Here is a 17,040-nt window from a genome sequence, read left to right on the forward strand (position 1 = left end):
TTCTACCAACATTCCCTGGATTTTACATTGTATGGTGCTTGCACATGGGTAGATCCAGTGAGGATTTGCACAGCCCCAGGGACCTGCCCTAAAAAAGGAATTGCAGGATTGAGACCTAATTTTGCAAAGTGTTTTAGGGATACACCTTGTTTGCAAGGCACTATATAAAAATAAGTTCTGATCCTCAATCATTTGCCAGAATGACTAATCCCATTAAATGGGAGTACTTAGGAGAATAGCAGGCCCTAAATGGTATATTGTATAATTGTTGTTTTCTCCCCTTGGGTGACGTTAGTACTACCCTAGATTTGGATAGTTATTAGCACTGAACACATTTGCTAAATATAGTAATTGTACAGTCATTTTACTATGCAGTTTTGTCTCTGTGACCTAGATTCTAGTATTTTTTTTTAACATACATTTTCAGCAGACATTGAGAACAAAATGCCTGATGATATTTTGCATCACTAAACTCAAAATTCCCCCAGGCACATATTCACAGAACGGATGTATTAGCATGGATTAATGTTTTTCTTTCTAACACATTACATGATAATTTCCTTCAAGATTATTACCCAAGGTCAAACTATGCACTAGGCCAGTAGCTTCTGCAGCAGTTGGGGAGTGGTGTGGGAAGGGAGGAATTCACCTACCTCCCAGGCTGCAATTTGCAAAGCCGTTTTCCAACTGTTATTCTCTGGGGTAATAGTAACCTTGTCTGCCGAGTGGTTCTTCCCATTCTGCGGAGTTCTGGCAGGTAGATCTACATAGTAATGGATTTATTGGTCTCATCCCAGCTATTGCCACAGTCCACCTCTTAAAACTTCCTCTGTGGGCTGGGATGAAGGGAACCCTCCACCTCCAATCCTGAGGCTGAGCTTTACAGTGCTCAGAATGTTCATATATGGTGTGTACTCTCCACATACACTCAATTCCACTCAGAGCCTTCCACACTCTCATAGAGGGAGAGGGGAGACAGAGAGAGATCCCTATTTGATTAAAGCTATTACGCAGTTTTGGGAGTCTTCAAGGTTGTTTCAGTTAGGAGAAGAAATTGGTGGTGGAGTCAGGTATGATATCTTTTTGCTACAATCCTGTTTATCTACAATGAATTATAAAATCCTGTTTCCATGAACACAGTAGGACTCAAACAACAGAAGATTATTTGGTTACTGTTCCCAGCCTCTTTCTACAGCACTTTACCCAAAAGCGCTCTCTCATCTTTTTTTTCTGAAGCTCTTACTACTCGGGCTTCCTTTGCTGTGCCTGGGCTTCTTTAATCATTCCTTGACTCAGCTGCTTCTCTCACATAGTTCCTGACTCCAGGGGCTAGGGCTTTAAGGGAAAACCATTCTTGCAAAACTCACAATAAAATCACAAGAGTTGGTGACACTGATTTTCATTGCCCCAACGCGGTTTCCAGGAGAAAGTTTCTCCACAAAATGAAAAATCAGCATGTTTCAAGCTATTAAACATTTTATGTAGGAGCAAACAACAGAATCGCTTCTCCACCGAGTCACTGGTGGTGCCGCTCAAAGCCAGAGGCTGATTTCCTTTTGCAGAACTGGGCTTGTGCCGCAGTTCTCGGCCCCTCCCGGAGCCCTAAGAGAGCAGCTCCCGGCAGTGGCAGAAAGAGGGGCTGCCCCGCTGGGAGCACAGCCCGGCCCCTCCTGCCTTTGCCGGCTGTGCTCGCGGAAAGAGGCTCTCGATAAAGTTAGATTTGAATAGCCAGGAGTCAAGATGGCAGCCTGCGTGGGGAAAGCGGCAGCAGGTAGACGCTGAGCGGTGCAGCGTGAACGGGAGGGGAGCGGGGTCTGCACGCGCCCGGGCTTAGCGTCTTCGGGTGTCAGCTCCGCCTTGTCCCCTTCCCCGCAGAGAGCCCTAAAGCACGAGCACGTTCAGTAGCCCAACTGCGTCCTCTCAAGGGGCTGGTTCGCAGACCCTGAACATGCGCTGAATAAGGGGGGCAGCTGGGGAGTGACACGGGTTAAGTAGGGGGAGAGTTCATGGCAGGGGAATTGCACTTGCTAAATATAGGGGTAAAAAGAGGATATACAAAGTACACCTGCCAGAGGAACAGTGTGTACTGACAACCGTGGAGGGCGTGGAAGGAGAATTGCACCTGGCAAAGATATTTAGGGGGAAGGTACAGATTACACATGCTGAGTAGGTGAGTGCAAATGGGTGGTTGTTCATGCTAAGTGGCTTTTCGGTAAGTGACTCAGTGGATGGGACATGGGACTTTGCCAAGAATCCTGGCTTGTATTTTTTGACTCTGACATAGATTTGTGTGATGTTTGGCAAGTCACTTAGCTTCTGTGACTCAGTTTCCCTTTCTGTAAAATAGTTGTAGCCTTGTGAAAGCTATTGATATTGACAGATGAGAATTTATTATTTTAATTCATTGTGAAAAGTCATGAAATTGTGTGTGACAAGTATTTCTGTACTCTAATTTTATTTATTTAGTGTGTGATCCTAATAATTCAAACTGCTGGGCTGTGGAGTATTGCAGTTTTAGATTCTGATCGTTCAAGCAGCTCTGCATGGTCAGATCTCTGCATAGAGCCCTCTTGTCTTTAATAGGTGTACAGTGTTTTCCCCAGGAATTGAAATTGGGGGGTGTTTGAATTTACATAAGGGGTCAGGACTAAGGTGGGGTGTATGTCACCATAGTAAAAACTGAAAAATGTTTAATGACTTTTTTATTAGATTTGACTCATGTTTTAAAATCATCACACATTAAAGTTGGCTACTCCAGCCTTCTTTGAAGCACTACATCTACATCCTTCTTGGTTTCTTGTTATAATTTTGCACAACTCTGTTAATTAACTTCTTGAATGCAATGTGTTCATCTTTGGTGGCTTCTCGTGGGTCCAGTACTTCCATTCCTTCAATTGGTATGCTCACTAGTTCATTCACGTGATCAGGCAGAAGTCAGTGTCATTAAGAACACAAAATTTTATTCAATGATGAAAAAGAACGTTCAATTGTAGCTGTTGTGACTGGGAGTAGCAAGAGATGAATTCCTACTTCTTTCATTCCAGGAAACATAGCATAAAGATCAAGTTGAGCCACTAGTGATGATAAAAAAGAAGGTGAAGTCAAATCTTCATTCGTTGTATGATATTCCACTCTGTGTTCAAACTTTCTATTCCAGTGGTCCCCAATGGCGCCCACGGGGGCATCTTAATGCGCCCACGTCCTGGCCCCCGGGAGAGCACCCGCTGGCATTTCAGTGGTGACGCCTCTCACTGATGCTGCTTGTCGCCAACAAGTGATGTCATCGAGAGGCATCGCCCCCGAATTTCAGCGACGAGGCCTTTCGATGACGTGGCTTGTCGATGGCAAGTGGCGTTGCCGCCGAAATTCAGTGGCATTTCGGTGGGTGCTCCACCACCGCAGTGGTCGTTCGGCAGGCGCCCGCCAGCCAAAAAGGCTGGGGACCACTGCTCTATTCTGTCCTGAGCACATGGCAGCCCCATTGCTGGTCATGCCTCCCTCCACTCAACTGTCAGTGTTTTATAGGACAGGGTTCTGTAAAATCTATGTAGAGGTTGAGTAGAATCTAGAAGTCGCTGTTGTAGATTTGAAAGAAAAAAGTCTGTACTCTTTCAGTTGTCTTAACAAACACTTCTTGTCCTCTTCACTTAAGGATTCAATATAAATGCCTTCATTAGTCAACTTCTGGACTGAAGTCTTTGTTTCTTCCAGTACTTTTTCATGGGTAGGTCTCTGATTCAATGTAGCTTCTATTGCTATACAAAGATCTACCACTGTTGAAGCAGATGGCATTGTTTAATGAACCAAGTGGTTTCAAAAGTAGACTTACAAGAGAGAAAATGGCAATAGTCTTCTCTGAATGTAGTAGCAAAAGTAATCCACCAGCCTCGCTACTTAGGGTACGTCTACACTGCATGATTATTTCGAAGTAGTTTAAACCGATATTACAAAACCGATGTTATAAAATCGGTTTTGCGCGTCCACAATGCGATCACAAAATCGATTGCTTGCGTCCATGGTCCAAGAGAGAGATAACAGTGTATTATAAAATCAGTTACAGCGGGCAGCTGCTCTGGCGTCAGTATCAAGAGGGAGCCGCTGCAAGAACGCAACGACCGTTGCTTCCACCTACCTGGGCTACACAGCAGTGCCCCCCCGACCCATTGTTGGCATGAATGTTATGAAGAATGCATGAATAGATCCACAGAGTTAGTTACTGAGATCAAATGAGGGGGAGGGAGCCGCACCATTGGGCTATGAACAGTCCAGCATTAGAATCTTTTCTTTACGGGCAAGAGAGGAAGGGGTCTGATGAAGCTCAGCCCCCAAGGTGATAAGATGAAAGACAGTTACCAAGGCGTTCTTGTACCATCCACTGTCAGAAAAAGGGAGTCATTCCCATTTTCAACGCCCCGGAGCCCCGGCCACACTCAGCCAGGAGCACTCAGCTGGGCGGCCGTCTACCCCTGGGAGGGGGCAGAGGAGCGGAACTGCTTCTTCAAACCTGCAGCAGCATCGCGTCTGCCAGCAGCATTCAGTACACAGAGGGTGAACATTTCAGTACTCAAGGAATTATTATTTTCACTTTTTGTTTACCGAGTGCTGGAGGGGGAAAAAATGAACGAGCTGTTCCGTGAACCACGCAAGACATCACCGTGTATTACGCTGCACGACATTGCGCGCAGTCAAAATGCAAAATAGTTTTGCAGAGACCGCTGTGGGAGAACTGGTAGCTGAAGTCCCTCATTACCCCTCCCTCGCTCCAAATGACCATTCTCTTTGAGTGTCTTGGCTTCCGTTACGGTGTCACGCACCGCTGTGTATCCTGTAGGTTTATTTGAAAACGCTTTGGATTTCCTGTTCTTTAACCGGAAGCTTCCTGATAAACTGATTTTGTCTCACCATACAGCGATCAGCACTAGTATTCCGTAAGGTTCAATTCGGAGCTACTTTTGCATTTGAATGCATCCCACCCGTGGGTTTATCACGAGCTCAGAACACGTGAAAGCAGGAAATGTCAACTGTAAAGCTCTTGGGGATCCCTGTTTTACCGTCAAGATAATCCCTCCGCATCGAGTTCGGATTGCGGACCAGAGCGGTCAGTGGTGCACTGTCCTGCCTAGAATAAATAGGCAAGTGTAATAGAGATCCAGTGTGTCAGAGAGCAGCAGGTGCTCCCGTGTCAGTATTCACAGGGTTGCCCCGCCTGCAAGAATGCGCTACCGTGCTTTTTCCTCCTCCCTCAACCTTCCTGGGCTACGTGGCAGTGCCCCTCCCCCATTTGTGTCCAGAAGTTGTAAGGAAAACAGAATACTAGAAACAGAGAACTGTAAGTGAGATACATGAAGGTCGGGGGGGAGGGCAGTTTGGAGGCAGCGTTCCTACGGCTATGACAGTCCAGGCAGGATGGACTCTTTTATTTAGAAACCACCAAAAATAAAAGGGAGGAATGACTCATTGCCCAAATGTGATTGCAAAATTTTCAGCGGTTTATGATTGTGGGTTTTTAGCCGTTCTGTTACTATCTAGACTAATGGTTTGTCGGTTGATTGTATTAGGCGGTTCTTGGGGTGGCAAGGGTCTGCAGACCGGTCTACCACCAGAGAGGAAGAGTGGAGAGGAGGGTACTGCTCTTGCAGTGCAGCATTCGTACACTAGGGGTGACATAGAAAGTAGTCAAGGAATGAATTCTTTCCCTTTTTTTTCACGTGGTGGTGGGGGGAAAGAAACTGAGGAGCTGTCCTGAATGTGATTTGAACCTACAGATATGGAGATAGGATATTTTCAGACCTGGGCTGTGGACTGTGGATAGCCTGGAGTCCTCAGTTCCCTCCTCCCTTGACGTTTATGGAGTTTCATGGGCTTGTTGTCCCGCTGTGTCCGCAGTTTTATTTGGTTTGGTTTGTAACGGAGCTGGATACACGATTGTTTACCACTACAGCGATCATATTCTGTATCCCGTGAGGTGGTCTGCTGGGAGCTCGGTTGGACCAGCCGTGCTGTCAGGTCACGCTGGACAAGCAGGAAATGTAATTCAAAAAGTTCGCGGGCTTTTCCTGTTTACCTGCCCGCTGCATCCGAGTTCAGATTGCTGTCCAGAGCGGTCAGTGCAGACTCTGGGATGCGCCCGGAGGCCATAACGTCGATTTTCACAACGAACCCTTAATTTGAATTTAGCGCTATCTCCTCTCGTTTGGGAGGAGTTCCGAAATCGATTTAAGGGAGGCGGTTCTCGATATTAATGCGACGAGTGTGAACGGATTAGCGTTAGGTATAATCGGCCATTAAAAACCGATTTAAAGTCGCAGTGTAGACCCTGGCCATCAGGTCATCCTCTTCCAAAGTCAGATATAATGATGGAATAATTGTTAAAGACAACAGCCATGGATAGCTCATGAGAAAGCCAGAGGGTTTTCCCAGGTTGGGCTAATTTGAACTTCAGTCCCAGTGTATCTTCTATATTTTCCAAGATATTCAGTCTTTTTGGACTCTTGCTGAAAAAAAGAATAATAATGAAGACATTAAATTTATAGGTTTTTTTTTTTTTTTTTTTGGTCTTTAGAAGAGTCTGCAGCTTGTATTAACACTAGTTGGAGTAGATGACTTCTGCAGTGTGTATAGGAGAGATTAGGGTTACGCTTTTCTCTGAGCAAAGCTTGTACTCCACCATGTCTTCCAGAAAAGTTTGCAGTTCCATCAAATGCACAAGCAGCCATCTGTTTGGGGTCCAATTGATAAGCATTTAACTCTTTTAAGATGTGGGTTGTCACAGATGGAGCCAATGTGTCTTCTATACCTTGAACATCTAGAAATGCATATACTGGCCTACCACTGACATCAAGATAACGTACACAATGATGTCATACTTGATGCTCATTTGCACTGGTGCATTCATCAGCTATGTATGCAAATTTTTTGAATGTGGGGAGAGAGTTCTTCACTTTTTCAACTGTTGAGTCTTTCGCTGTTGCACCACATGCTTCTAGCCAGTCAGTTGAGTTTCTTGCAGAAGGATAGTGAGCATTTGCTGGTCTTGTTCAGAACCACTGTTCAACTTTAGGATGAACAAGTGACAATGCACTTGACATTGGCCTGCAGTTTGTAGTGTGTGATATCTCTTGCTTAAATAGAAAGTATGATGCTACAGCCATATTTGTTTGCATGAACTGTGTTGTGTCTCCAGCATTCTTAACTGCATCATTAACACTCACTGGTGTTGTCCTTGGTCAGTGGAGACTTAGAGTTCAAAGGTGCTTTCAGTTCACCTCCCAGGTGGGGGGAAGCAGGCACCATGCTCGTTCCTCAGCTGCTCAATGTTCGCTCTGGCCACTGTTGTTCGTTGTGCTACCATTCACTCCATCGCTCTGTTGCCAATGGCCCGGCAGTGTCACTTTCTGCTGCTACTGTGACCTCTGCGAGTTTGTCTCTTGAGGTTCCATCCAGCTCTCAGTGATTTTCATCTGAGCTCTGTGTGGGAACCTCGCTGCTAGTGCAGACTGGGCCAGCTCTTCCACAGAAACACTGTCCCACAGCAGGTCTAAGCACTTAGACCTGATTATCAGTGATTTCAGCTGCAGTGGTCACTTAACAAGACAAAAGACTATCTATGAAGCCTAATCAGCTCTGTCTTTAAACTGTGGAGAGGGGCATGTCAAATAATACTTGTGACTCAGGCAGACCATCAAGCAAAACACCTGTCCCCACCTTCTCTCTTGATGCCCTCAGTCAGCACAGGCTAAGTACAGTTCTACTGCCCTTTACTCATACAATAAGAACAACAACATTTGATTCCCACCCCCCGCCATGTATTCAAGTGATTTGTAACCCAACCCCAGCCAAAATCTATCGTTTGGGCAGTGCAGCTCTGTTTGCTGGATACCTAGGTAGATTAGGTGTGAATGTAAATACAATCTGGGTCCTGAAGCCTTTCCCTCCAGCCCCAAGCTCATCACTAGCTGTCAGGGAGAGCTCATTTAGAGTTTGCTTATAAATAATAATTTGAAATTATTAAGTCGGCCAACATCACCAAAATGAATGCACTGACATTGTCATAAAAACAAAAGCTGTATAAGAAAGCTAGTCTATCTTCATACTTTTCAAATCTATTGTACTTTTTCAGATACACATATTTTATCGTACTCTTTATATGCTTTTAAAGTATGTATTAATGTTTCAATTTCAATTAAAAAATTTCCAAACAATCACTAAATTTGCAACACTGCATGTAACTAGTTCACAAAACTGGGAGGTTGGGGAAATTCACAGGAGTGTAGGGAAATCCCTGTAGGTGCAGGATGCTATCCACAGAGAGCTCCTTGAAGGATCACTTCAGGACATCATTTTTCTTAGATATGTAGAATTAATGCATCTTACAAGCAAACTTCCCCACTTTCCACAGATGAAATGTGCTACATACTCACATTTTTTCTTATTTTCATGTGTAGTTTTTACATTAATAAACTTTTGCAGTGGTTTTTTGTTAGCTATATTGTTAAATGTAGACAACTTTCTATTTGTAAATAAAATAAAGAACTCCTCCAAGTTGTCAGTGCAAGAGTGTTAGACTAGTTGGTTGGTTTTAATATTAAGCAAAATAAAAATTTTGGATTTATTTATTATATGAATAGGATTTTCTGGAATGTACAGATTGTTCAAACAACTCTTAAAATTGGATTTTGTCTTGGTTAGAATCTTCTGTTTTTTTGTGAAAAATAAAGTGTGTTTATCCTTATCGGGCAAACATGAACTACAATGCTTACTTTAATGCTCAGCTTGGAGGTTACATGTAAACTTCTCTTCTTTCCCTTACGTGGAGACATGACTCCTTTCTCTCTGAAAAGTAAAGACGGTTTGATCTCGATTATGGTACCAAAACTAAAAGATTGTGCAAATTTAGCCATGGCCTTGATCTCAGACAGGAACTATCAAAGAAGAAGCGAAGTGCTGTCTGGTGATTAGTAAGATACAGGCAGCTAAGATACCTAGGAGCACTCAGTCCACCTTATGGGATAGTACAAACTTTCTGATTCCCTGACTTCTGGGGTCGTCTGGAGCAATCCCCAGTATAAATTACAGAAGCCCAAAGGCTGTGTAAATTGTGCTAGCTTGTTAATGGCACTTGGAGATTGCTGGTGTTTAGGAATAACTAACCCATGCACTGTATCTGCTGACCTCAGGGGCTGGGACATGGTGTTGGATATAGTAGTGGCTCTAGGCCACAGGAGGACCTTCCTTCCTCTGGAGTTTTAAGGTAGCTTTCCTCAAGCATACTTGAGAATTGTGCCTAAGGACATCATCCTGTAACTGTGATTCTCATGTATAACCTCTCTCACATGTATTATTATTGAGTTCAATGGGGCTCTGCATGTGTTTGATGATGTAACCATTTAATTGGTTATGCAGCTCCCATTGACTTCAATGGTGCAGGATCAGATATTTTATTTTTGTAATGTGTTGTAATTAAGTATGTGCTGACTTAATTTTATGATGGATGCTGCATCTTCCCCCCCCCCCCCCCTTCTTTTTAAATTGTTTTGTCTGCTCGTGGAGGGAGCTATGTTGTGTGTGTGTCTGAATTCTGCTGAACACTCTACTGGTGCTCATTGAACACCAATATAATGAATTAAACTGAATAGCTAGTCCAAATAGATACTGCTTAGAATCATGAAGAATTATTTTTTTTAAAATGACATAACATGCATTCTATAATCTCAGTGAAATGGGGAAGATGACAAAGAAATACATGAAAACAGGATTCACAGAATTTTCTTTTAAGGGCAATGTCTCTGAACCATCCCTAGAAACATGAGACACCTTTAGATGGGTACATTTAAAAAGTAGGTCTTCAAAATACCCCTTGGACACTGAGGCTGACTGCATTAGAAGAAGAAAGAAAATAAATTTCACGTAAGAATTTATCTAAACATGGTCAGCATTTGCAAATTTCAACCAGGAAAAATGTTTTAGTCAAAATACCTCTGGGCTACATAAGTAGAGAGCCTGGTTTTTCTCTTATATACAGTGGAGTAAATCAAGAATAATTCAGTTAGTCAATGGAGAGACATTTGTCTGACTAAAAAAATCTATCCCAGAGACCAAAAAAACAATCACCAGAAGAAAGCAAACGTACTTGCTTTAGATTGCAAAGGCCATGTTTACACCATGGATGCTACAGCGGCATAGCTATAGCACCATAGCTATGCCACTGTAACCCAGTAGTGTAGATGCAGGCTACAGCAATGGAAGAGGTTTTTCTGTTGCTGTAGGAACTTCACCTCCCTGTGAGATAGTGGCTAGGTTGTCAGAAGCATTCTTCCATCATAGGGGTGTCAAAACCAGGGCTTAGATTGGCCAAGGTATGGCGGTCAGTGGCATGAATTTTTCCACACCCTTTAGCATTGTAACTATGTTAACCTGAGTTGTTTAAGTGTAGAACAAGCCAAAGAATATGTAAACTGGAAAATACGTAAACCAAGTTATTCTGTATGTGCTACAAAACATCCAAAGCCTCAGTGCATCCGTGGCACAATTTCATAGCAGAATTGTGCATTTGAGGGTGTGAAGAAGTTGAGAATACATCAAAGGCTTCTGATACTCAAGCTTGGCCTTAACGCACTGGGAGCTTTGACACTGTCTAAAGCAAACTGGCATAAAATGTAACTGCTGGTTTAATGTATACATATTTTTCTCATTCTGGCACCAGTAGTCTAGTGATTGGAGAAATGCCATGCCATGCCCTGCCCTGCCCTGCCCTGCCCTGCCCTGCCCTACCTTGCCCTGCAGTGTAGCTCCCTGCCCCCCCCAAAAAATTCCAGCACCCACTGTCAACAGATTAACTTTTTGGCAAGCCATTTTATGTATCAGGATATGCAATTTCCTGCAATAGCATGGACAAACTTTACTGAATTAAGTTTAAGTATTTTAGGAGTAATTGTATTAAAAAGGCAAATATTTATGCATTCTTGTGGGATTGTATGGGACTTCTTTAGGAAACATGACTAATGGAAGCTCTGGGAAGTGTTGTGAGCTTCAGAAGATTCTTCTAAACAATGGGCCAGATAGGAATGAACTTTTAGGGCAGGTCTACTTTACTGCTTGTCAATCTAACTTACATTGCTCAGGGTTGTGGAAAAGACACCCCCCAAGGGACAAAAGTTACAGCGACATAAGCATGTCCATACTGGTGCTATGTTGTTGGGAGATGATCTCCTGCTGACATAACTTCTGCCGCTCACAGAAGTGGAATAATTATGCTGACAGGAGAGCGCTCTCCTTTCGGCATAGAGTATCTTCACCAGACACACTACAGATGTACAGCTGTGCCAATCTTGTAGCGCTTTTAGAGTAGACCCTGAAAGTTGTGTCTTTCTCAGGAAGTCTCTAGGGGGTGATGTATGCAAATATAAGGAGAGGACCTTTTGTCTGTTGAGTGCTTGTTATACGAGGACAGATCAGAAAGACCCAAACTGGATAAAAGAGTGACTCACAGATTAACGTGGGTGCCTGTTTTGAGCCAAGGCAGTTACGAACTTGTGACCACAGAAGAACCCTTTGAGGGGTTTGAAGGAGTGTTCATCTGCCAGAGCCTTTGTTGGAGTTGGGGTGATCTCTGAGAAGCTTATTAGTATGTGTGTTTGTTCTTTTACTGTTTTTAATATCTTCTTTGTGTAACCCTTCTGCCTGTCTGAGCTGGCAGCAACAAGGGCCAGGTTCAGTTTCTAGGGGTTCTGTTTCAATAACACAATGCAAAACTGGCTCAAGCCCCCACCCAGTGACTTGGGACAATTACATACCACCCCCCGGGTGCCTCTCAGAGGCAATACTTCCCCTCTCGCAAGCACAGAGTCTGAGTGTAGCAAAATCCTTTTAATAAAGGAGGGAAACAAAGCGGCATTATGTTGGGGAAACACCACAAACAGGATTCATAACACAAACCGTGAGCAAAAGGCAGCGCCCGCCCCCCCCAAGTAAGTTTGGCGGTATCCTTTTCCCCTCACGGTGTTAAGTCCAGCAACCCAAAAATCACCCAAAAGTCTCTGTCCCTGGTCAGTGCAGCTCCAGACTTTAAAAAGTTTATATGCGGAGTTTTACCTCCCAGCCCAGGGAGCGGGAGGAAACAGGACACAGCAGTGTTAAGGGGCACCTTACATGGTCCAAGCCTGACTACCCTGCCTCTCCATGCGGTTGTTCCGCAGCTATCCCCATTAGCCACTCTACTAGCCACTCCGCTCTCCACCAGCCATCCCATGAGCTGCTCCAGCTGTTCCGCAAACTGCTGTGCTCTACCAGCTGTCCCACAAGCTGCTCCAGTCATCCCGCAAACTCAAAAGGAGCCCATAACAGCAGATACAAATGCTTGTCCCAGCCTCTCTAAATTCACTAGGTTTTGGAACCCATGGCCCTTGTCTAGTGAGTGCTACTTAGTTGATGGTGAGTCCCTCTGTCATAAAACAGTTTCATTGTCCTTGATTCACATAATCAGGGTAACAAAACACTTTATTCTTCCTACCCCAACAACAGAGAAACTGGGGATCCTACAGCAGCAAAAGTGACCATTTGGGCTGCTGTTGGTTCATGCTAGGTGGGGTAGGTGTGCCTGTGCAAATAAGATCAGCCCCTGAAGTTCTTTTCCACAACTCGCCATAATTCACCACCAGATGTCAGGGTAGAGCTCATCATGACTCTGCTTACATTGGTAAGACTAAATTTCCTAGCAAGCATATCTGTGGGCAATTGCACTGTTAATAGCCTCTGCGGGTAAAAGCAAAGCAGGCCTGTTTAGGCACTCTGCCTTGCTGGGGAGTTCATAATTTAGTCAGGGAACCGTGCAGCTTGGAAAACCCGTCAGGAGGGAAAGAGACACAAGGTTCTGCCCAAGAGTGGTAACTGCTGATGAGCCGGAAGCCTGAAAGTGGGTGCCCTTGCTGGAGTTTGTAATCCTAATTTAAGCCCTCTTTCTCATGCTGTAGTTTCCTCTGATTATCTCTGCAGTCAGCTGAGGAGGCCCTAGACATTCACACAGACCATATGTTTGTTATTTTCTGTTCATAAGTCTAATGAACTGTCTGATTTAATTAAAATATTTATTTTACAACAAAAAGTGTTTAAAATTATTTAAGTAATGGCTTAAACCATTTACAACCCCTGTCCCAGGGCTGGCAGTTCAGTTCTACTACAGTATTCTTAAAACTCAAGCATTTTTAGCAAGCTAAGCAGAAACGGGAACGTTCAGTATTTGGAAGAGAATATCAACCTAATTATTATAGGTGAATCAGTAAGTGGTACTCATCCTCAAAGATCTGAATTTGCACCTACTGAAATCAATGTCAAAGCTCCTATAGCCTTCAACAGTGTAGAAGCAAGACCTAGATCAATACTGAATCACTTCCCCTGCACAGATCTTCAGTATTATTCTCCAACCTGGAGCCTTAGTATGGATTGGAGATTAATTAATTTCAATCAATAAATAATCAATCATTCAATCTCTTAGACTGCCGTGATCAATAAATATTCAGTCTCCTGAGGGCTCAGCATCAGGAATATTGATCAGTATCATTAGAATGAGGCCTGGGCTATACTGCAGAGGGGTTCAAACTAAGATACGCAAGTCAAGTATCTTAGTTCGACTTACCTTGCCGTCCTCATGGCAGTGAGGTGACCGCTGTGGCTCCCTCATCAACTCCGCTTACTCCTCCTGCCGAGGTGGAGTACAGACGTTGATTCAGGGATCAATTCGTCTAGATGTGATAAATCAATCCCCGATACATTGAACACTACCTGCCGATCCAGCGGGTAGTATAGACGTACCCTTAGAGACCCTAGAAGCACATGAGACACGATTGCAATTTATCACACGTCCCTTTATTGATAAATCCACTAAGCAGATAAACAATCCCACCAACACTGAAATACAAGACCAGATACAGAGATAGTATTAAGCCCTAGGACTGGCATCACTCATATCTCCTGCTGGGGGAATTTGGAGTGTCAGTTATTATCTTAATTGTCCTCATTAATCATGGTTGTCATTCTGGTGTCTTCCCCCTGTGTTTTCTCACTCCCACCCCAGCACACAGGCTGGACAACAACTTTTTATCCTAAGATATGCTTATGCCTGCTCATGCTCATAGATATGCATAAGGGGTCCAACCCCTTTTTCCTTATCCATACTTCCGTATTAGATTAATTTAGGGATGCCCCATCTCTTACTGGGTATCCGCTTAGTACCCCTTATTCTCATTAATACTTATGTACCATAGCAACTTGAGCTTATTACGAAATTCCCCAAAATGTTATTATTGGGCATCTTGTGGTATTAGCTGGTACAGTGTGCCATAGTTTCCAGTCTATTACTACGTGGTTTCCAGAACATCAGTATTTAACATACATTTTACTGTAATTTTACACTTAGCTGGTACAGGATTATTTTTCAGTCAACTAGTCATGCAAATCAGTTTCAGGCCTAAGGCCTTGTGTGGCTAAGCTGAGCATCTCACAGATCTGAGAACCTATGTTACAACATTAATTAATATTTATAGTTTTCCTCTATATTCTAAATATACTTAATCTCACTTATTCTTTGCACAGGCTTCATCCTCTGCAAAGGCAGCAGGAGCAGTATTGCTGTACAGATGCCTCTTAAACAATCTGTGCAAACTCGGGACCTTCTCTATCCCCCACCTCCCATAAAACCCCTACAACCCAGAGAAATGGCAAAATCCATGAACCACTATATCAAACCACTATTCCTAATTATGAGGTCCTTCCTTCTCTAAGCCTCTCATCAGGAGCGGCTCTGTTTTTTGCCATCTCAAGCACGGCAGTCAGGCAGTCTTTGGCGGCATGCCTGCGGGCGGTCTGCCGGTGATGGGGATTCAGCTGTGTTTCTGCAGGTGGTCTGATGGTCCCACGCCCTCGGCACCTCCTGTCGAATTGCCTCCAAAGCCACGGGACTGGTGGACCTCCCGTAGAAACACCGCCGAAGGTCACCTGACTTCCGCCCCCGCGGTGACTGGCACTCCGCCCCCCGAGGCTTGCCACTCCAGGCATGCGCTTGCTGCGCTGGTGCCTGGAGCCACCCCTGTCTCTCATGCATCCCAGGTTTTAACTCCAAGCTCTCAAAGTTCTCAGTGCAATTGGTTCATAGCCATTCACAGGTAAAAAGCATAATGCTAAGTCTTGGACGGACGTGTGTGTGTAAAATGAAAATCTCTTATTCTACTGACAAATATACAACCCTCACAATAGTTCAATATGAGTAGAGAGGAGTCCACAGAAGCAGGTTAAAGTTCAACAGGGGCCTCCTCAGAGAAATACACAAAGAGCTCAGCTGCCATAATTGTTGGTCCATGTTGTTTCTCATACCAATGAGCCTTTCCATGCACTAAATTCTCTCAGATCTTATTCACCCATTTCTGCCTGGAATTAGACCCCTGTCTTTATGCCAGTGGGTGAACATACTGTTAGTGACCTTATGCATACATTCTGAGCCAAATTCTGCTCAGTTTCTCATGGAAGTAGTCACACTGAAGTCAGAGGAACTGTTTGCATTAATAGAGCAAACAAGATTTGGCCCTAGCAAATGCTTTGAGATGGATGACCCCTAAAATGGCTAAGAAAGGGATAGGGTGGCCAGGTGTGTCAGGGTTTCAACCAGAAAGTCCAGTCAGATCTACTGACCAGATACCCAAAGTCTGATTACTATGGGTGATGGAGGCGTCAGATGATCACCCACACCAGCCTGTACTCAGCCGCGGCCACCTCCTACCTGCATCGGGCAGCTGCAGCTCCCAGCCCTGGCTCCACAGGCAAGCCCCTACCGACCCAGGCAAAGAGGAGTGGAAGGGGGAGAGGGGAAAAGCAATAAGCAACATGGGAGAGAAGAGGAGCAAATGGGGGTTGAGGCCTTCGGGGGAAGAGGCATGGCAGGGCCTTGGGGGGAAGAGGCAGGGCATGACAGGGGGAGGAGAGCTGGGTCAGGGAAGATTCTGGCGATTCTGCTGGAGTGTCTTGTATTTAAATATTACAAAGTTGGCAACTGTAGAAGGATGCTGTATGCTAAACAGAATAATCCTTAGAATTCTTTCCAGCTTTAGAGCATTTCACTAATTTTTTATCCTCCAACAGGCCTGTGATATAGGAAGTATTAGTCTATTATACAAATGTGAAACCTGAGAAAGAAAGAGGCAAAATGCAGGGGCGGCTCTAGGCACCAGCAAAGCAAGCAGCTGCTTGAGACAGCCCATTTGCAGAGGCGGCAGCTGGCAGGGATCCTTGGGGCCTTTGACAGGGGGCCTTGGGAGCTGTAGTTCCTTGGTTAACTCCCTGCCTATAGAGCAGGGGTCAGCAGCCTTTCAGAAGTGATGTGCTGAGTCTTCATTTATTCACTCTAATTTAAGGTTTCTCGTGCGGGTAATACATTTTAATGTTTTTAGAAGGTCTCTTTCTATAATTCTATATTATATAACTGAACTATTGTATGTAAAGTAAACAAGGTTTTCAAAATGTTTAAAAAGCGTCATTTAAAATTAAATTAAAATGCTGATCTTATGCCGCCAGCCTGCTCAGCTCACTGCCAGCCTGGGGTTCTGTTCACCTAGGCCAGCTGTGGGCTGAGCAGGGCCTATGGCCGGGACCCCAGACCTGGGTGGGGAGGCTTCAGGGGTCGGGGCAGAGGGCTGGGCTGGGGTGGGGTTCATGGATGAGGGCTGGTGTGTAGTGGGGGTGTAGGGTAGAAGGCTGGGTGTAGGGGGGGTCAAGGGTCAGGGCAGAGGGCTGGGTGTGTGGGGGGGTGCATGGTAGAAGGCTGTGTGTGTGAGAGGGTTAGGGCAAAGGGATGGGACTGTGGGGATGCAGAGCAGAAGGCCGGGTGTGTGTTGGGGTGGGCGGGGTTCAGGGCAGAGGGCTGATGGGTTTGGAGGGTGCAGGGCAGAAGGCTGTGTGTGTGAGGAGGTTCAAGGGTCAGGGCAGAGGACTGGGGTGTATGGGGGCTTCAGGGGAGAAAGCTGTGTGTGGGGAGGGTCAGGGCAGAAGGCTGGGGGG

General features: G+C 44.8%; 1 protein-coding gene across 2 annotated transcripts in view; it reads left to right on the forward strand.

Moving 5' to 3' along the window:
• The window catches only part of MCEE (methylmalonyl-CoA epimerase), a 29,461-nt gene that overhangs the window by 1,780 nt on the left and 10,641 nt on the right, over positions 1-17,040 (forward strand). The window contains exon 1 of one of the 2 annotated variants that reach the window (XM_032776059.2): positions 1,689-1,771. The exons of the other annotated variant lie outside the window; for it this stretch is intronic. Within the exon in view, the coding sequence (XP_032631950.1) occupies positions 1,741-1,771 (31 nt within the window). The 5' untranslated portion in view covers positions 1,689-1,740. Of the gene's footprint in view, positions 1-1,688; positions 1,772-17,040 lie in introns of those variants that run through there. 2 annotated transcript variants of the gene reach the window in all.

This window comes from Chelonoidis abingdonii, chromosome 9 (assembly GCF_003597395.2).
Source record: "Chelonoidis abingdonii isolate Lonesome George chromosome 9, CheloAbing_2.0, whole genome shotgun sequence".
Taxonomy (NCBI): domain Eukaryota; kingdom Metazoa; phylum Chordata; order Testudines; family Testudinidae; genus Chelonoidis; species Chelonoidis abingdonii.